This window comes from Hyla sarda, chromosome 10 (genome assembly GCF_029499605.1).
Source record: "Hyla sarda isolate aHylSar1 chromosome 10, aHylSar1.hap1, whole genome shotgun sequence".
Lineage (NCBI taxonomy): Eukaryota > Metazoa > Chordata > Amphibia > Anura > Hylidae > Hyla > Hyla sarda.
The window spans coordinates 128,304,431-128,325,463 of record NC_079198.1 but is presented as its reverse complement, the minus strand read 5'-3'; the positions used below and the strand labels follow the sequence as shown (position 1 = coordinate 128,325,463).

The 21,033-nt window shown below is 44.4% G+C and overlaps 1 protein-coding gene across 2 annotated transcripts in view; it reads right to left on the bottom strand.

Moving 5' to 3' along the window:
* Window positions 1-19,673, bottom strand: part of LOC130293487 (F-box only protein 6-like) — a 34,747-nt gene extending 15,074 nt beyond the window's left edge. The window contains exons 1-2 of one of the 2 annotated variants that reach the window (XM_056542225.1): window positions 19,481-19,673; window positions 3,052-3,311 (exon numbers count right to left, since the gene is read on the bottom strand). In XM_056542225.1, the coding sequence (XP_056398200.1) occupies window positions 3,052-3,310 (259 nt within the window). In that variant the 5' untranslated portion in view covers window position 3,311; window positions 19,481-19,673. Of the gene's footprint in view, window positions 1-3,051; window positions 3,312-12,650; window positions 12,660-19,480 lie in introns of those variants that run through there. The other variant, XM_056542226.1, reaches the window with a different exon arrangement.
* Window positions 19,674-21,033: the final 1,360 nt, after the last annotated feature.

Genomic DNA, 21,033 nt, shown 5'->3' with positions numbered 1-21,033 from the left:
TGGATGCCCATAGACTTTACCCAGAGCGGCCTCATTACTATAGGATCGTAAAAAGTAAATCTATGTTACCCCAAATGTAACACGAGCAAAGCCGCGGGCAAAAGCTAGTATATATATATATATATATATATATATATATATATATATATACACACACACACACACGTATATATATACACACACACATATATATATTACAACGACTAAGTGTGAGTTGCACCCGAAACGCGTCACTTCCTGTTCAACTATGCCATCTGGTGTGTCAGTTTTGGAATAAACTTGTAAGGTTTTAGGGAACATCGCCACGCTGGAATTTTCATTCTTTGCCATAAAATATATAAGGTTATACTGCAAAATATGGCATCACGGTCATGTAAGCTGCATTCAAAATTTTGCCGCAATCTGACAACACAGTGCACCGTATACACAGGATATCTGCTCCCCCGTGTGTTAGATTTCTCTACAGCATTGTTTTCCGAACAGTGTTCCTCCAGCTGTTGCAAAACTACAACTCCCAGCATGCCCGGACAGCCTTTGGCTGTCCGGGCATGCTGGGAGTTGTAGTTTTGCCACAGCTGGAGGTACACTGTTTGGAAAACGCTGCTCTACAGCGCTGTACATCTCCCATAGTGCACTGCCAGCAATACATGCGCTATAGGCTCTGAACGGCAACTGGCGGAATTTCGGATGTGGCTTTGTATGTGAAAGGACATGATGTCACTCCATGCAAGATTAGAAGTGCAGTCTTTGCAACATTGTACGATGTGACACAAATTCTTGATGGTTGCAGACACACAGAGCGGCACAGCAATTTTGATAGTTACAGGAGTATACTTGATGGTTACAGAAGTCGTAAAGACACAGTATGCTTGATGGTTACAGAAGTCGTAAGGACACAGTATGCTTGATGGTTACAGAAGTCGTAAAGACACAGTATGCTTGATGGTTACAGAAGTCGTAAAGACACAGTATACTTGATGGTTACAGAAGTCGTAAAGACACAGTATGCTTGATGGTTACAGAAGTCGTAAAGACACAGTATGCTTGATGGTTACAGAAGTCGTAAAGACACAGTATGCTTGATGGTTACAGAAGTCGTAAAGACACAGTATGCTTGATGGTTACAGAAGTCGTAAGGACACAGTATGCTTGATGGTTACAGAAGTCGTAAAGACACAGTATGCTTGATGGTTACAGAGGTCGTAAAGACACAATATGCTTGATGGTTACAGAAGTCGTAAAGACACAGTATGCTTGATGGTTACAGAAGTCGTAAAGACACAGTATGCTTGATGGTTACAGAAGTCGTAAAGACACAGTATGCTTGATGGTTACAGAAGTCGTAAAGACACAGTATGCTTGATGGTTACAGAAGTCGTAAAGACACAGTATGCTTGATGGTTACAGAAGTCGTAAAGACACAGTATGCTTGATGGTTACAGAAGTCGTAAAGACACAGTATGCTTGATGGTTACAGAAGCCGTAAAGACACAGTATGCTTGATGGTTACAGAAGCCGTAAAGACACAGTATGCTTGATTGTTACAGAAGTCGTAAAGACACAGTATGCTTGATGGTTACAGAAGCCGTAAGGACACAGTATGCTTGATGGTTACAGAAGTCGTAAAGACACAGTATGCTTGATGGTTACAGAAGTCGTAAAGACACAGTATGCTTGATGGTTACAGAAGTCATAAAGACACAGTATGCTTGATGGTTACAGAAGTCGTAAAGACACAGTATGCTTGATGGTTACAGAAGTCGTAAAGACACAGTATGCTTGATGGTTACAGAAGTCGTAAAGACACAGTATGCTTGATGGTTACAGAAGCCGTAAAGACACAGTATGCTTGATGGTTACAGAAGCCGTAAAGACACAGTATGCTTGATTGTTACAGAAGTCGTAAAGACACAGTATGCTTGATGGTTACAGAAGTCATAAGGACACAGTATGCTTGATGGTTACAGAAGTCGTAAAGACACAGTATGCTTGATGGTTACAGAAGGCGTAAAGACACATTATGCTTGATGGTTACAGAAGTCGTAAAGACACAGTATGCTTGATGGTTACAGAAGTCGTAAAGACACAGTATGCTTGATGGTTACAGAAGTCGTAAAGACACAGTATGCTTGATGGTTGCAGACGCACAGCTAAACTCAACTTCCTCTCTTCTTGAGCCGTTCTTCTCTCTGGCTGGGGACTGTGTTATCCTCCAGTGCTCTATAGAGAGTCTGCGCTCAGAGTGGCTGTCGGCTTTCGCCCATCCTACAGTGCCGATGTGAGTCCTCGTTGGTGTTACCCCATATTCTCAGCCTGCCCAGCCTAGCCACCCTGTATACTTCTGGAGGCCTTGTGGGCATAAATGGGGAGATTTATCAATACTTGTGCAGTGGGAAAGTTGAATAGTTGTTTATAGCAACCAATCAGATTGCTTCTTTCATTTTTCAGAGGCCTGTGTAAAAATGAAAGCAGCGATCTTATTGGTTGTTATGGGCAACTGGTCAACTTACCTACCCTACCTCTGCACAGGTATTGATAAATCTCCCCAAAAATCTCTGAGAGACCGGGGACTGTGTAAGGAAGTGTTTTCCAATCAGGGTGCCTCCAGATGTTGCGAAAAGACAACTCCCAGCTTGCCTGGACAGCAAAAGGCTTCCACAGCAATACCATCGTGTGAAAAGTGCAGCAGAATCCTGGTGAAATCAATGGGATTCTGCTGCAGCGGAATGTCTGTGCGGAATATTCTGATGGAATTCTGCTGTGCAAACATACCCTAGCAGAGCTACCTAGTAGCAGCTTTCTCCTCTCTCTTTGTTGAAAACACATGTACTCTCAACCGAGCTGAGCGTGCATGCATATGGGGAATGAGGAGGAATTGCTTTCAGCTGAATGAGCATTTACAGTAATTTAATGTGCATGACTAGCTGTATGTATGTAAAGGGTATGTTCACATTGGGCAGACCCTCAGCAGAGCCCCACAGTGGCCCTATTACACCTGGTAATGTTTTTTCCCTCATATTTCAGACCAGACTATTATTCTGCGTTTCTTACCGGCTGCGCAGGGATTTTCTAGTAAATTCCTCTTCTTGCTGGATAAATAGTAGAAAACCTTCCAGTCTTTGGGGGTTCTTGTGCACTCCCTGGAGATGTACCCCATATCCTGACATTTCATTTTCCACAGTGTTGGAGACTTGATGACGTCCCTCCACAGGGTGCAGACCAGCGCACAGTGACGGATCAGGTCTGTAGCCGGGACCAGGGACAAGATCTGCAGCAGAACCTCCTCCGGGAGACGACTGGAATCAAACATACTGCGAGGGACAGAAACATAGTGGGACTTAGATACACCGGCTCACAGGACAGTATCGCACCTGGCAGGCTTAGCTACAAGGACAGTATCGACCCTGACAGGCTTAGATACACAGGCTCAAAGGACAGTATCGACCCTGACAGGCTTAGCTACACAGGCTCAAAGGACAGTATCGCACCTGACAGGCTTAGATATACCGGCTCACAGGACAGTATCGCACCTGGCAGGCTTAGCTACACCGGCTCACAGGACAGTATCGACCCTGACAGGCTTAGATACATCGGCTTACAGGACAGTATCGCACCTGACAGGCTTAGCTACACAGGCTCACAGGACAGTATCGCACCTGACAGGCTTAGATACACAGGCTCACAGGACAGTATCGCACCTGGCAGACTTAGCTACACAGGCTCACCGGACAGTATCGCACCTGACAGGCTTAGATACACAGGCTCACAGGACAGTATCGCACCTGACAGGCTTAGATATATTGGTCCCATAGGACAGTACTGAGTTAAAAAGATATCATCACGTCACATATGTGTCACACATCATAGACTTAGATCAGTGTTTCCTAGGGGTGTGAATCGCCAAGAATTTGGCGATTCGATTCGAATCGCGATACCAGTGTGGCGATTCGATATATCCCGATATATCGCGATACCGTCTAGGTGACGATACATCGCGATATATCGCCCACCTGGGAGCATTCATAGATCCCAATAGACGCCGCTGTCAGCTTTGACAGCGGCGATCTAGTACTCCGGCGCGCACTTTTCTCATGTTATCCCGTCCGGGCTGCAAAATAAAAGAAAACGCACTTTATCTTACCTGCCAACGAGCCCCCGGAGCTCCGGTACAGGTGTTCGGTCCCCGGGCTGTATTCTTCTTACTTCCTGTTAGTCCGGCACGTCACATGGAGCTTCAGCCTATCACCAGCGGAGGCGGGACATCGCTGCGGCCAGTGATAGGCTGAAGCTCCATGTGACGTGCCGGACTAACAGGAAGTAAGAATACAGCCCGGGGACCGAACACCTGTACCGGAGCTCCGGGGGCTCGTTGGCAGGTAAGATAAAGTGCGTTTTATTAAAAATTCCACATCCCTAAAAGAATCGATTCAAAAATATTTTGAATCGATTCTGTATCGGCAAATGAAAAATCGCGATTATCGCGAGAATCGATTTTTTCTTACATCCCTAGTGTTTCCCAACCAGGATGCCTCCAGCTGTTGCAAACCTACAACTCCCAGCATGCCCGGACAGCCGAAGGGATAGTGCTGGGCAGTATACCAGTTCATACCGAATACGGGAGTGTTTATTTTTTTTTTATGATATAAATTTTTCATATACTGCAATACCGGTGAGTGCATACAAAACGTTGGGAAAGCAGAGTGGTGGAACGTCGCGCCGCGGGACATTGTTTGAGAGGGGCCTGGTTTTGCAGTTGCACCAAACAAGCACCATGTGAGTGAAAACGCGGCAGCCTGAGCGGTGAACAAAATGGACAACCCCGGCGTAAACGGGCAGAAAATGAAACAGAAGAACTGGTACCAAAACGAGGAGCCATGTCTGTTGTATTAAACCTGTCTTAAAGGGGTACTCCACTGCTCAGTGTTTGGAACAAACCGTTCTGAACACTGGAGCCAGCAGCTTGTGACGTAATAGCCCGCCCCCTCATGACATCACGCCCCGCCCCCTCAATGCAAGTCTATGGGAGGGGGCGTGACAGCCGTCATGCCCCCTCCCATAGATTTGCATTGAGGGGGCGGGGCGTTACATCACGGTGGACGGAGCTATGACGTCACCAGCTCCCTGCGCCGGCTCCAACGTTCAGAACAGTTTGTTCCAAACGCTGAGCAGCGAAGTACCCCTTTAATACTAGGGTGAACATTTATGTTTTTCTACAAATATTCATGACAGTAAAATAGGTAATTGTAAGGCAATTTACTTAAGTAATTACTGTCTAAATTATTAGAAAATGTCGTACATGAGAAAAAAAAATACCGTTAAATACTGTGAAACCACCATCATTTAGAAAAGTTCGGTGCTATCCATTTTTGGTCATACCGCCCAGCACTATGCTGGGAGTTGTAGTTTTGCAACAGCTGGAGGCACCCTGGTTGGGAAACACTGACTTAGATATTGAACGACAGTGTCACACACAGCAGGCATGGATAAAGAGACAGCAAACAGTATCACACAACAGGCTTAGATACACCAGTTTAGCAGACAGTATCCTGCATTGCCTGCTTAGATACATAGGGTTGTCTGTGGCGTAGTCACGTGTATATATATATATATATATAAGCACTCATCTGGTAGATCGGCGCTTATTTACAGGGGTAAAGTCGGCCTCATAATAAACGTTATTTGCAGAAGGAGGAGGGTTAATACAGACTCCAGTGTCCAGTGACTGGAGTGTAACAACCCTTTAGTTAGATGACAGTTCACACTAACCACTACTTCAAATAAAGCAGCTGTCATGTCTGTCTTGGTCTGTCTTCAGACATGGCCATTGGATTTGGTTGTGTTTTAACAGTGATATGTTCCTCGGTCAGGAAATAGTTAAAGCCTTTGGCTTTCTATCCAACAGCTCTTAGGGTATGTCTAGATAAGGTGAGCTCAGTCTAGCTTCTGAGCTGGTGATTTACATATTGACTTCCTGACATCTTTTTATGCCTGACATGCTGCTATGGAGCTTTTGGTGAAACACTCCTTTTAATCTACTATCTCTGTTTTAGCATGCACCTTGCATTTATCTTTGATATGTTTTGGGCTTTTACCTATGGTTAGTTAGCATGCTCATAACAGATTTTAATCCGTGTTTGTATAGTCGGTTTTCGGATTTGTATGTCCTTTCTGCTATGTATCTGTTCACACTGTGTTTTCTCTTGTATCCAATTTCTGTGTTTCTATAACTAGATATTACCGGTCCGTGGGGACTCGGGGAGATTCATTCCTGTGTCTACTGGAGGTTTAGGGATTGTGATTATTTCCGTCTAGCGATAGATCCCGTTTTACCTTTGTGTGGGGGACTCAGAGGGTATTGTTATTCCTGTGTCTACCGGAGGTTTTCTAGGGGATTATGCTATATTCCTATCTGTTCCTGGAGTCTGTTTAGACTCATCCATTTTCCTGTCTTGTGTTCAGTGTGAATAGTGTTCTATAATTATTTCCTATTGTATCCGTGTTTCTGAGTTGTAACTAGGTATCCCTGTTACCGGTCCATGGGGACTCTGGGAGATTCATTCCTGTGTCTACTGGAGGTTTATTTCTGTTTAGTGATAGATCCCGTTTGCCTTTCTATGGGGGCTCTGGGGACTTGAGAATTAATTCAAGATATCTCTGTGCTCGATCCTGGACTCTGGGAGAATGAGTTTTAATGTCAAGACATTCCTGTGCCTACTGGAGGTTTTCTTTTGGATTTTGAACTCTATGGGGGACATTTATCAAAGCATTTAGTAGTTTTTTTTTTCTTGCTTAAAATTGTCGCAAAAAAATTTGCAAGTGCTACTACTCTCTTTTTTCTGCGACTTTTTGATTGTGCAGTGTCCTAAGCAAAAAATAAAAATCTTGCTTACCAAAGCAAAAAGTGATTTTTGACTTGCAGTGTTCAGATTTGTCATGTGCAAAAGTCACAAAAAAGTCGCATTGCATGAAAAAACCTTCTAAATTTACTCCAGCTCAGACATGGAGCAGAAAATGCCACTACCAAAGTAAAAAAAAAAAAAAAAAATTGCTTACGTGAAAGAAATTTATCAACAGGCTGAAACCAGTCGCACATAAGCAAAAAAAATTGTAAGAAAAAAATAACTAAAAAAAGGAATACATAAGCAAACATTGATAAATGTCCCCCTATATGTTTATTAGTTCTTCATTTCAGATCTTTGGAGATTTTGTTCATGCACTGATCATAGAGTACATGATCACTTAGCTGGTGTTTTCCTCTGTGCTTTACCATAGGTCTATAGTGTCCTCTGTGCTGCTCACTGATCTGTGTCCTCTGAACTTAATCTGTTTTGTGTTTATTATCGGAGTCCAGTTATTATAGAGTTCTATGTTCCTGTTATGCTTCTGGCTTGTGACCGACTGTTTATTAGTATGTGTTTTTAAGGCCACTGCACTTTAGCTCAGGGAGGGACCGGCGCCCAGTTGTTGATCCACCGTTTAGGGTGGATGGGCAAGTAGGCATGGAGAGATGTTTTAGGGTCAGTTTAGGGCTCACTCTCCCTGTCCCCTGGTCAGTCTCTGACATTATCCTTATCAAAGCCCCGGGAATAAATACTTCAAAAACCAGGATGTATAAATAACAACTTGTTCTTTACTACAGATCTAATACAGGAGAAGACACCTGTAATGATCCAGACTGGGGATACAGTACTTGGTATACACTTCGGAATTTGAAAAGTAACAGGTAACTTGTCACTGTCACAGTCCTTTAGTAATTTAACAGCCTTGAGAATTGGCACTATGTGACCTGTAGTCCTCCTTTGGTAAACTGGTTCTTTATCTATAGGGGTACATGCCGGGCTCAGAGACATGCAGTGGTTCTAGCCTTTACTACACTGCACTCACAGGATGAGACTTGACACATAAGACTTTTGGCTCCGGCTTGAGTTGACTTAGCTCAGCTTTCAGGCTCAAAGGCTTGGAGTCCTGGGATCTACTGCTACGAGTAACCTCTGTGGGTACCAGGTTTGCCCGTCACGGCCCTACATGTATCTATGGATACACCAAACTGTAGACCTTAGGCTGTACTTTTATTCTGGCAGGTATCCTAGTCTGGTAAACTTGCAAAGATCTCCTCCCTCACTTATGTTTCCTTAGGTCACTCTGAGACGTCACTGACCTGAGGACATCCCGATGGGGGTCTCCAGACATTAGTCTGTCACTTTAGACTGGCCAGCCCAGAGGATACCCGAACCTAATCCTAACCCAAAAGCATCCACTTGTGTTGGTACTGTCCCTGTAGCGGGACATGCCAGAAGGTGGCAGCTTGTTGCTGTAACAATCGTACCGGGCCAAGCTTTGCAGGCTGCCCTCTGGTAAGTTAGTAGTTACAAGCCCGGGCCAATCAGCAGCTGAAGCCGGGTATTTGATTTTTGCTTTCGGCTTTGTTCTGGTTTTAGTCCTGTTGGTTTCAGTACAGATTTGTTACTTTGTGCTTTGTATGTTTGACCCGTTTGACTAGTTTTTAACCTTTGCCTGTTAATCTAGTTGTCTGCACTGTCGTCGATTTAATCCTGTCTAGTGTGTTTCTGTGTTTAGAACCTACCCTATGCACCTGCCTTCCTGATATCTGTTACTACTTTGCATTACTGCTGTTTGCTCCCTGTCTGAATTTGCTCTAGCTTGTTAACCCTTCGTAATCCGGGCCCGTTTACCCGACCTCCGTACAGTTCTGTTTATAATTTTGACTTGACTCCCCGGGCCTTTGGTCCAGCAAAGAGACTGGCGCCCAGTTGTGGATCCGCTGTGTAGGGCAGAGACGCAAATAGGCAGGAAAAGGGGTCGTACAGGAAGCATTGACTCTTGGGTAAGGAAAGTTAACCTGTCACACTTGTAGAGGCTCAGCGCATGCAGAAAACACATAAAGACATAGAAACACACCTGCAATACAATACAAGGCAACAGCCACCCGAACAGTGCTCATGGCAGCAAAAGGTGACCCTGCTCCGGGACACCACACTTATATCTCCAGGACCTGGTTTAACACTCCATCATACATCGCCCTCACACTCCAGCACAGTGTTTCTCAACCAGTGTGCCTCCATCTGTTGCAAAACTACAGCTCCCAGCATGCCCGACAGCCTTTGGCTGTCCGGGCATGCTGGGAGTTGTAGTTTTGCAACAATTGGAGGCACATTGGTTAGGAAATACTGCTTCCACCATCACCGGCTTCTCACCTCCTCAGGTTCTAGTTGTTTCTCCGGCCTTGTCTATCTCTGATATGAGTCACAGCAGCACAGGCTCAGTTTGGCAGCACAGGCACAGTTTGGCAGCACAGGCACAGTTCGGCAGCACAGGCACAGTTTGGCAGCACAGGCACAGTTCGGCAGCACAGGCACAGTTCGGCAGCACAGCATCAGCTCGGCAGCACAGCATCAGCTCGGCAGCACACTGTCACTGTCCTGTGCATTCCTGTCATTCAGTATTTTGGGATGGGCTCTGCAGAGATTCCTGTAAATCCCCTGTGCACTGTATGGGGGTATTATATGAACTCTCATCTGCACACTGTATGGTGGTATTATAAGAATTCTTATCTGTGCAATGTATGGTGATATAGTATGAACTCCTATTTGTGCACTGTATGGTGGTGTTATATGAACTCTCATCTGTGCACTGTATGGTGGTATTATATGAACTCTCATCTGTGCACTGTATGGTGGTATTATATGAACTCCTATTTGTGCACTGTATGGGGGTATTATATGAACTCTCATCTGCACACTGTATGGTGGTATTATAAGAATTCTTATCTGTGCAATGTATGGTGATATAGTATGAACTCCTATTTGTGCACTGTATGGTAGTATTATATGAACTCTTATCTGTGCACTGTATGGTGGTGTTATATGAACTCATGTGTGCACTGTATGGTGGTATTATATGAACTCCTATTTGTGCACTGTATGGTGGTATTATATGAACTCATGTGTGTACTGTATGATGGTATTATATGAACTCCTATTTGTGCACATTATGGTGGTATTTTATGAACTCCTATTTGTGCACTGTATGGTGGTATTATATGAACTCATGTGTGCACTGTATGGTGGTATAGTATGAACTCTTATCTGTGCACTGTATGGTCGTATTATATGAACTCGTGTGTACTGTATGGTGGTATTATATGAACTATTTGTGCACTGTATGGTGGTATTATATGAACTCATGTGTGTACTGTATGGTGGTATTATATGAACTCCTATTTGTGCACTGTATGGTGGTGTTATATGAACTCCTATTTGTGCACTGTATGGTGGTATTATATGAACTCATGTGTGCACTGTATGGTGGTATAGTATGAACTCCTATTTGTGCACTGTATGGTGGTATTATATGAACTCCTATTTGTGCACTGTATGGTGGTATAGTATGAACTCTTATATGTGCACTGTATGGTGGTATAGTATGAACTCTCATCTGTGCACTGTATGGTGGTATTATATAAACTCATATCTGTGCACTGTATGGTAGTATTATTTATATGAACTCTTATCTGTGCACTGTATGGTGGTGTTATATGAACTCCTATTTGTGCACTGTATGGTGGTATTATATGAACTCATGTGTGCACTGTATGGTGGTATTATATGAACTCCTATTTGTGCACTGTATGGTGGTATTATCTGAACTCATGTGTGCACTGTATGGTGGTATTATATGAACTCATGTGTGCATTGTATGGTGGTATTATATGAACTCCTATTTGTGCACTGTATGGGGGTATTATATGAACTCCTATTTGTGCACTGTATGGTGGTATTATATGAACTCCTATTTGTGCACTGTATGGTGGTATTATATGAACTCATGTGTGCACTGTATGGTGGTATTATCTGAACTCATGTGTGCACTGTATGGTGGTATTATATGAACTCATGTGTGCACTGTATGGTGGTATTATATGAAGTCCTATTTGTGCATTGTATGGTGGTATTATATGAACTCCTATTTGTGCACTGTATGGTGGTATTATATGAACTCTCATCTGTGCACTGTATGGTGGTATTATATGAACTCATGTGTGCACTGTATGGTGGTATTATATGAAGTCCTATTTGTGCATTGTATGGTGGTATTATATGAACTCCTATTTGTGCACTGTATGGTGGTATTATATGAACTCTCATCGGTGCACTGTATGGTGGTATTATATGAACTCATGTGTGCACTGTATGGTGGTATAGTATGAACTCCTATTTGTGCACTGTATGGTATTATTATATGAACTCATGTGTGTACTGTATGGTGGTATTATATGAACTCCTATGTGTGCACTGTATGGTGGTATTATATGAACTCATGTGTGCACTGTATGGTGGTATTATATGAACTAATGTGTGCACTGTATGGTGGTATTATATGAACTCATGTGTGCACTGTATGGTGGTATTATATGAAGTCCTATTTGTGCATTGTATGGTGGTATTATATGAACTCCTATCTTTGCACTGTATGGTGGTATTATATGAACTCTCATCTGTGCACTGTATGGTGGTATTATATGAACTCATGTGTGCACTGTATGGTGGTATTATATGAACTCCTATTTGTGCACTGTATGGTGGTATTATATGAACTCATGTGTGCACTGTATGGTGGTATTATATGAACTCATGTGTGCACTGTATGGTGGTATTATATGAAGTCCTATTTGTGCATTGTATGGTGGTATTATATGAACTCCTATTTGTGCACTGTATGGTGGTATTATATGAACTCTCATCTGTGCACTGTATGGTGGTATTATATGAACTCATGTGTGCACTGTATGGTGGTATTATATGAAGTCCTATTTGTGCATTGTATGGTGGTATTATATGAACTCCTATTTGTGCACTGTATGGTGGTATTATATGAACTCTCATCTGTGCACTGTATGGTGGTATTATATGAACTCATGTGTGCACTGTATGGTGGTATAGTATGAACTCCTATTTGTGCACTGTATGGTGGTATTATATAAACTCTCATCTGTGCACTGTATGGTGGTATATGAACTCATGTGTGCACTGTATGGTGGTATAGTATGAACTCTTATCTGTGCACTGTATGGTGGTATTATATAAACTCTCATCTGTGCACTGTATGGTGGTATTATATGAACTCATGTGTGCACTGTATGGTGGTATAGTATGAACTCCTATTTGTGCACTGTATGGTGGTATTATATAAACTCTCATCTGTGCACTGTATAGTGGTATTATATGAACTCATGTGTGCACTGTATGGTGGTATAGTATGAACTCCTATTAGTGCACTGTATAGTGGTATTATATAAACTCTCATCTGTGCACTGTATAGTGGTATTATATGAACTCATGTGTGCACTGTATGGTGGTATAGTATGAACTCCTATTAGTGCACTGTATAGTGGTATTATATAAACTCTCATCTGTGCACTGTATGTTAGTTTTTAGATTTTTGTTAGACTATTGCAGGGCTCCTGGTCCTTTAACACAATGTATCATACACACATCTCTTGCTGGTTCACTTAACCCCTTCCTTCCCTCGTTCTCTATACAAGGTGTCTCCCCTACACTCACACTTGGTTCAGACCTTGCAGTTTTCCAGGAGCCCATATTGTGTAGATGCCCCATGATATCTCTTCTCACCTCGGAGCCTTGCTGTGACCTGTCCCCATGTCCGCACGTTTTCTCCAATCACCCCGGATCCTTTTTCTGCTCATACCAGACATAAGACCCCTGCTCAGCAGAAAGTGATCCAGCCGGGCGTCATACACGGGGCCGTCTGTGAGGGACAGCCTTCGTTATAAGGGGCGGCCTTCGTTATAAGGGGCGGTCTTCGTTATAAGGGGCGGCCTTCATTATAAGGGGCGGCCTTCGTTATAAGGGGCAGCCTTCGTTATAAGGGGCGGCCTTCATTATAAGGGGCGGCCTTCGTTATAAGGGGCGGCCTTCATTATAAGGGGCAGCCTTCGTTATAAGGGGCGGCCTTCATTATAAGGGGCGGCCTTCATTATAAGGGGCGGCCTTCGTTGTAAGGGGCAGCCTTCGTTATAAGGGGCGGCCTTCATTATAAGGGGCGGCCTTCATTATAAGGGGCGGCCTTCGTTATAAGGGGCGGCCTTCGTTATAAGGGGCGGCCTTCGTTATAAGGGGCGGCCTTCATTATAAGGGGCAGCCTTCGTTATAAGGGGCGGCCTTCGTTATAAGGGGCGGCCTTCGTTATAAGGGGCGGCCTTCGTTATAAGGGGCGGCCTTCGTTATAAGGGGCGGCCTTCGTTATAAGGGGCGGCCTTCGTTATAAGGGGCGGCCTTCGTTATAAGGGGCGGCCTTCGTTATAAGGGGCGGCCTTCGTTATAAGGGGCGGCCTTCGTTATAAGGGGCGGCCTTCGTTATAAGGGGCGGCCTTCGTTATAAGGGGCGGCCTTCGTTATAAGGGGCGGCCTTCGTTATAAGGGGCGGCCTTCGTTATAAGGGGCGGCCTTCGTTATAAGGGGCGGCCTTCGTTATAAGGGGCGGCCTTCGTTATAAGGGGCGGCCTTCGTTATAAGGGGCGGCCTTCGTTATAAGGGGCGGCCTTCGTTATAAGCGGCAGCCTTCGTTATAAGCGGCAGCCTTCGTTATAAGGGGCGGCCTTCGTTATAAGGGGCGGCCTTCGTTATAAGGGGCGGCCTTCGTTATATGGGGCAGCCTTCATTATAAGCGGCAGCCTTCATTATAAGGGGCGGCCTTCGTTATAAGGGGCGGCCTTCGTTATAAGGGGCGGCCTTCGTTATAAGGGGCGGCCTTCGTTATAAGGGGCAGCCTTCGTTATAAGGGGCAGCCTTCGTTATAAGGGGCGGCCTTCGTTATAAGGGGCGGCCTTCGTTATAAGGGACAGCCTTCGTTATAAGGGGCAGCCTTCGTTATAAGGGGCGGCCTTCGTTATAAGGGGCGGCCTTCATTATAAGGGACAGCCTTCGTTATAAGGGGCGGCCTTCGTTATAAGGGGCAGCCTTCGTTATAAGGGGCGGCCTTCGTTATAAGGGGCGGCCTTCGTTATAAGGGGCGGCCTTCGTTATAAGGGGCGGCCTTCGTTATAAGGGGCGGCCTTCGTTATAAGGGGCAGCCTTCGTTATAAGGGGCGGCCTTCGTTATAAGGGGCGGCCTTCGTTATAAGGGGCGGCCTTCGTTATAAGGGGCGGCCTTCGTTATAAGGGGCGGCCTTCGTTATAAGGGGCGGCCTTCGTTATAAGGGGCGGCCTTCGTTATAAGGGGCGGCCTTCGTTATAAGGGGCGGCCTTCGTTATAAGGGGCGGCCTTCGTTATAAGGGGCGGCCTTCGTTATAAGGGGCGGCCTTCGTTATAAGGGGCGGCCTTCGTTATAAGGGGCGGCCTTCGTTATAAGGGGCGGCCTTCGTTATAAGGGGCGGCCTTCGTTATAAGGGGCGGCCTTCGTTATCAGGGGCAGCCTTCGTTATAAGGGGAGGCCTTCGTTATAAGGGGCGGCCTTCGTTATAAGGGGCGGCCTTCGTTATAAGGGGCGGCCTTCGTTATAAGGGGCGGCCTTCGTTATAAGGGGCGGCCTTCGTTATAAGGGGCGGCCTTCGTTATAAGGGGCGGCCTTCGTTATAAGGGGCGGCCTTCGTTATAAGGGGCGGCCTTCGTTATAAGGGGCGGCCTTCGTTATAAGGGGCGGCCTTCGTTATAAGGGGCAGCCTTCATTATAAGGGGCAGCCTTCATTATAAGGGGCGGCCTTCATTATAAGGGGCGGCCTTCATTATAAGGGGCGGCCTTCATTATAAGGGGCGGCCTTCATTATAAGGGGCAGCCTTCATTATAAGGGGCAGCCTTCATTATAAGGGGCAGCCTTCATTATAAGGGGCAGCCTTCATTATAAGGGGCAGCCTTCATTATAAGGGGCAGCCTTCATTATAAGGGGCGGCCTTCATTATAAGGGGCGGCCTTCATTATAAGGGGCGGCCTTCATTATAAGGGGCGGCCTTCATTATAAGGGGCAGCCTTCATTATAAGGGGCAGCCTTCATTATAAGGGGCAGCCTTCATTATAAGGGGCAGCCTTCATTATAAGGGGCAGCCTTCATTATAAGGGGCAGCCTTCGTTATAAGGGGCAGCCTTCGTTATAAGGGGCAGCCTTCGTTATAAGGGGCAGCCTTCGTTATAAGGGGCAGCCTTCGTTATAAGGGGCAGCCTTCGTTATAAGGGGCAGCCTCCCAGGCCTAGGAAAAAACAAAAGTGACAAGTGGGGGGACAAGTGGTGGCGACCGAGCTCTAGTTTCGCACACTTGGTGTGCTTCGTCCGGCCATCAGACGGAAACTAGAGCTTGGTCGCCACCACTTGTCCCCCCACTCCCCTCTCTTCTGTACCCCGCATGTGAGTATGTCTCAATAAAGAAGACCCTGCAGCCACACTGGTGAGTGCCGATATTTTCATTTCTCTTCACGGATATCATGAACTTTGCTTATTATAGTATCTGAGCACCACCAGAGGCATTACAGCTACACCAACTCCCACCTGCCATTCCTAATCCAGCACACTCACGCAGTGCCGCACTACCTCCTTTGTGAGATTTGTAAATTACTTCTATTAAAAAATCTTAATCCTTCCAATAGTTATTAGCTTCTGAAGTTTTCTGTCTATCTGTTCAATGATGATGTCACGTCCCGGGAGCTGTGCATAATGGGAAAATATCCCCATAGGAGCTGGACAGCTCCCGGGACGTGAGTCATCAGAGAGCAGTTAGACAGAAAACAGCAACTCAACTTCAGAAGCTAATAACTATTGGAAGGATTAAGATTTTTTAATAGAAGTAATTTACAAATCTGTTTAACTTTCCGGAGCCAGTTGATATATAAAAAAAAGTTTTTGCCTGGAATACCCCTTTAATAACTCTGGAATGCTTTTACCTTTCATTCTAATTCCGAGACTGTTTTTTCGTGACATATTCTACTTTATGTTAGTGGTAAAATTTTGTCGATACTTGCATCATTTCTTGGTGAAAAATTCCAAAATTTTATGAAAAAAATTTAAAATTTAGCATTTTTCTAACTTTGAAGCTCTCTGCTTGTAAGGAAAATAGACATTCCAAATAAATTATATTTTGATTCACATATACAATATGTCTACTTTATATTTGCATCATAAAATTGACGTGTTTTTACTTTTGGAAGACACCAGAGGGCTTCAAAGTTCTGCAGCAATTTTCCAATTTTTCACAAAATTTTCAAAATCGGAATTTTTCATGGACCAGTTTAGGTTTGAAGTGGATTTGAAGGGCCTTCATATTAGAAATACCCCTAAAATGACCCCATTATAAAAACTGCACCCCTCAAAGTATTTAAAATGACATTCAGTAAGTGTGTTAACCCTTTAGGTGTTTCACAGGAATAACAGCAAAATAAAGGAGAAAATTCACAATCTTCATTTTTTACACTCGCATGTTCTTGTAGTCCCAGTTTTTGAATTGTTACAAGGGGTAAAAGGAGACAAATCCTCTAAAAATTTGTAACCCAATTTCTCTAGAGTAAAGAAATACCTCATATTTGTATGTGAAGTGTTCGGCGGGTGCACTAGAGGGCTCAGAAAGGAAGGAGCGACAGTGGGATTTTGGAGAGTTAGTTTTTCTGAAATGGTTTTTGGGTGGCATGTCACATTTAGGAAGCCCCTATGGTGCCAGAACAGCAGAAAAAACCCTCATGGCATACCATTTTGGAAACTACACCCCTCAAGGCACGTAACAAGGGGTCCAGTGAGCCTTAACACACCACAGGTGTTTGATGACTTTTCGTTAAATTCGGATGTGTAAATGAAAAAACATTTTTTTTACTAAAGTGAAGTTTTTTTCCCCAAATATACCATTTTTATAAACGGTAATGGGAGAAAATGCCCCCCAAAATTTGTAACCCCATCTCTTCTGAGTGTGAAAACACCCCAAGTTAGGACATAAAATGCTCTGCGGGCAAACTACAATGCTCAGAAGAGAAGGAGTCACATTTGGCTTTTTGAAAGCAAATTTTGCTGAAATGGTTTTTGGGTGGCATGTTGCATTTAGGAAGCCCCTATGGTGCCAGAACAGCAAAAAAAAAAAAAAAACATGGCATACTATTTTGGAAACTACACCCCTCAAGGAACGTAACAAGGGGTACAGTGAGCCTTAACACTTCACAGGTATTTCATGACTTTTTGTTAAATTTGGATGTGTAAATGAAAAAAATAAAAAAAAATTCACTAAAATGCTGTTTTTCCCCAAATTTTACATTTTTACAAGGGGTAATAGGAGAAAATTACCCCCAAAATTTGTAACCCCATTTCTTCTGAGTATGGAAATACCCCATGTGTGGACGTCAAGTGCTCTGCTGGCGCACTACAATGCTCAGAAGAGGAGGAGCGCCATTGAGCTTTTGGAAAGGGAATTTGTTTGGAATTGAAGTCAGGGGCCAAGTGCGTTTACAAAGCCCCCCGTGGTGCCAGAACAGTGGACCCCCCCACATGTGACCCCATTTTGGAAACTACACCCCTCACAGAATTTAATAAGGGGTGCAGTGAGTATTTACACTCCACTGGTGTTTGACAGATCTTTGGAACAGTGGGCTGAGCAAATGCAAAATAAAATTTTTAATTTTCACAGACAAATGTTCCAAAAATCTGTCAGACACCTGTAGGGCGTAAATGCTCACTGCACCCATTATTAAATTACGTGAGGGGTGTAGTTTCCAAAATGGGGTCACATGTGGGAGGGGTCCATTGTTCTGGCACTATGGGGGCTTTGTAAACACACGTGGCCTTCAATTCAGGACAAATTTTCTCTTCAAAATCCCAATGGAGCTCCTTCTCTTCTGAGCATTGTAGTTCGCCCGCAGAGCACTTTACATCCACATATGGGTATTTATATACTCAGAAGAAATGGGGTTACAAATTTTGAGGGGGCTTTTTTTTCCTATTTTCCCTTGCGAAAATGAAAAATTTAGGGTAACACCAGCATTTTAGTGAATTTTTTTTTTCCCCATCCAACCTGTGTGGTGTTAAGGCTCACTATACCCCTTGTTACATTCCGTGAGGGGTGTGGTTTCCAAAATGGGGTCACATGTGGGTATTTATTTTTTTGCGTTTATGTCAGAACCGCTGTAAAATCAGCCACCCCTGTCCAAATCACCAATTTAGGCCTCAAATGTACATCGTACGCTCTCACTCCTGAGCCTTGTTGTGCGCCCGCAGAGCATTTTACACCCACATATGGGGTATTTCCGTACTCAGGAGAAATTGCGTTACAAATTTTGGGGGTCTTTTTTTTCCTTTTACCTCTTGTGAAAATAAAAAGTAAAGGGCAACACCAGCATGTTAGTGTAAAAAATTTTTTTTTTTTACACTAACAGGCTGGTGTAGACCCCAACTTTTCCTTTTCATAAGGGGTAAAAGGAGAAAAATACCCCCAAAATGTGTAGTGCAATTTCTCCCGAGTACGGAAATACCCCATATGTGGCACTAAACTGTTTCCTTGAAATACGACAGGGCTCCGAAGTGAGAGAGCACCATGCGCATTTGTGCACTAAATTAGGGATTGCATAGGGGTGGACATAGGGGTATTCTACGCCAGTGATTCCCAAACAGGGTGCCTCCAGCAGTTACTAAACTCCCAGCATACCTGGACAGTCAGTGGCTGTCCGCAAATGCTGGGAGTTGTTGTTTTGCAACAGCTGGAGGCTCCGTTTTGGAAACACTGCTGTACAATACGTTTTTCATTTTTATTGGGGGGGGGGGGACATTGTAAGGAGTGTATATGTAGTGTTTTACCCTTTATTATGTGTTAGTGTAGTGTAGTGTTTTTAGGGTACATTCGCACTGGCAGAGGTTTACAGTGAGCTTACCACTAGGAGTTTTCACTGCGGCGCAGCTCATACTTGAAGCAGGAAACTTACTGTAAACCTGCCAGTGTGAATGTACCCTGTACGTTCACATGGGGGGGCAAATCTCCAGCTGTTTCAAAACTACAACTCCCAGCATGCACAGACAGACCGTGCATGCTGGGAGTTGTAGTTTTGCAACAGCTGGAGGCACACTGGTTGGAAAACCTTCAGTTAGGTTCTGTTACCTAACTCAGTATTTTCCAACCAGTGTGCCTCCAGCTGTTGCAAAACTACAACTCCCAGCATGTACTGATCGCCGAAGGGCATGCTGGGAGATGTAGTTATGCAACAGCTGGAGGTACGCAACTACAACTCTCAGCATGCCGAGACAGCTGTTTGCTGTTTGGGCATGCTGGGATTTGCAGTTTTGCAACATCTGGAGGTCTACAGTTTAGAGACCACTGCACAGTGATGTCCAAACTGTGGACCTCCAGATAATTTGACCCTAACTGTACTAGCTACATTGAGAACCGTACAACACTTTGATGTACGATTTTTACATATAGAAAAAGAAAGCGAGAGTATGTATAATGAATAGTTAAAGAAACTTAAGTGATAGTTAAAGAAACTTACCTTCCAAAACTTCTCACACCCCTCTGTGGTTTCCTCTGCAAGCTACAGAATCTTAGGGGAATGTCAGGGCGTCGTCAAGAAGTGAAGTCATTATTTTCACTGGAACGACGACTCCCCATCCACAATGTGACTGATCTCAATGATTAATAGGGCTGGAGCTGCAGATGACGCCTCTGATCTTCCCTTTACTACACGTATGTATCTAGAGGAGGAGGTGGAAATCTTGTGACAATGTTCATCGCTTCATTATTAACAGTAAATTATCTATTTCCCCTTATAACACATACCTGTACTTATAAGAGAATTAAAAAAAAACTTCCCTGGTTTTATTCGCTTTAGACTTCAGTGGTGACAAGGTGATGTTAATGGCGTCACGGCTGTCACTGAGCTCCTATGAGCCTCCTCCATGAAGCACACTGAACAGCTATTTCTCCTTCTCTCCATTTCAGGTAGCGGGCCAGAGCTGAGCCGTTTGCCAGTAGTACACACATAGTTACTTCCTCATTTTTTTTTGTCTGGTCAATCACAGCACAACACATTCTCCTCTCTGCTATGCCATAGTGCCACTAAAAATGCACTGCAAACCAGACTGTCATTGTGCTTCTGGTCGACTTAAAATAAAATACTATAGATGGCGTTTGCAAATAGAAACAGCACAAGTTACATCATAAAAGCAGCCCTGGTGCAAGCAAGTGAACTGCGAGATGAGAGGGAAGATTTAAAAGGGATACTCCGCCGCTAGACATGTTATCCCGTATCCAAAAGGATAGGGTTTGGGTGCTGGGGACCCCCGCGATCTCCATCGCAGCACACCAGTCATCCGGTGCATGAAGCGAACTCTGCTCCGTGCCGGATGACTGGCGATCACAGCCATCACGCCCCCTCCATTCATGTCTATTGGAGGAGGCATGACGGCTGTATACTAGCCGCCACGCCCCCTTCCATACACATGAATGGAGGGGGTATGGCACGACATCACGATCACAGAAGCCACAGGCTTCCATGACCGTAACACTGCAGCACCGATCCGGAGATTGTGTCTGACCCTGCGATCAGACATGTTGGGGGACATTTCCTAATCTAGTCTATTCTGGGCATGCTTATAGACCAGCGTATGTGGTCGTCTCCTGTCTATTGTGCTCCTAATTTATCAAAGGTCTCACAGCCCTTAATAAATTATGTGCACAGACTTCAGGGTCTACAGCTTAGACTGCATTTAGACCTGTTCCAACATGGTCGGACATTTCGGCGTATTTTGGGCAGATGCGACTTGTCGCACAAAAGTCGCACTTGATAAATTCAGCACCAATGCATTTTCCAATGCATTTATCCGTCTAAAATAGACTTGCATGCATCATGTTCTAAAAATCCTCTACAGCAAAAGTCGCAGAAAAGTCGCACATATTTAGACTGCGACTTTCTGTGTGACAAATTTAGACAGGAAAAAACAGTCTAAATCCTTTGATAAATCTCCCCCGTTATCCCCAATCCTTTGGATAGGTGATTAAAGTACCCCTTTAATCATGAAGCCTCTGGAAGAGGCAGACAGACTC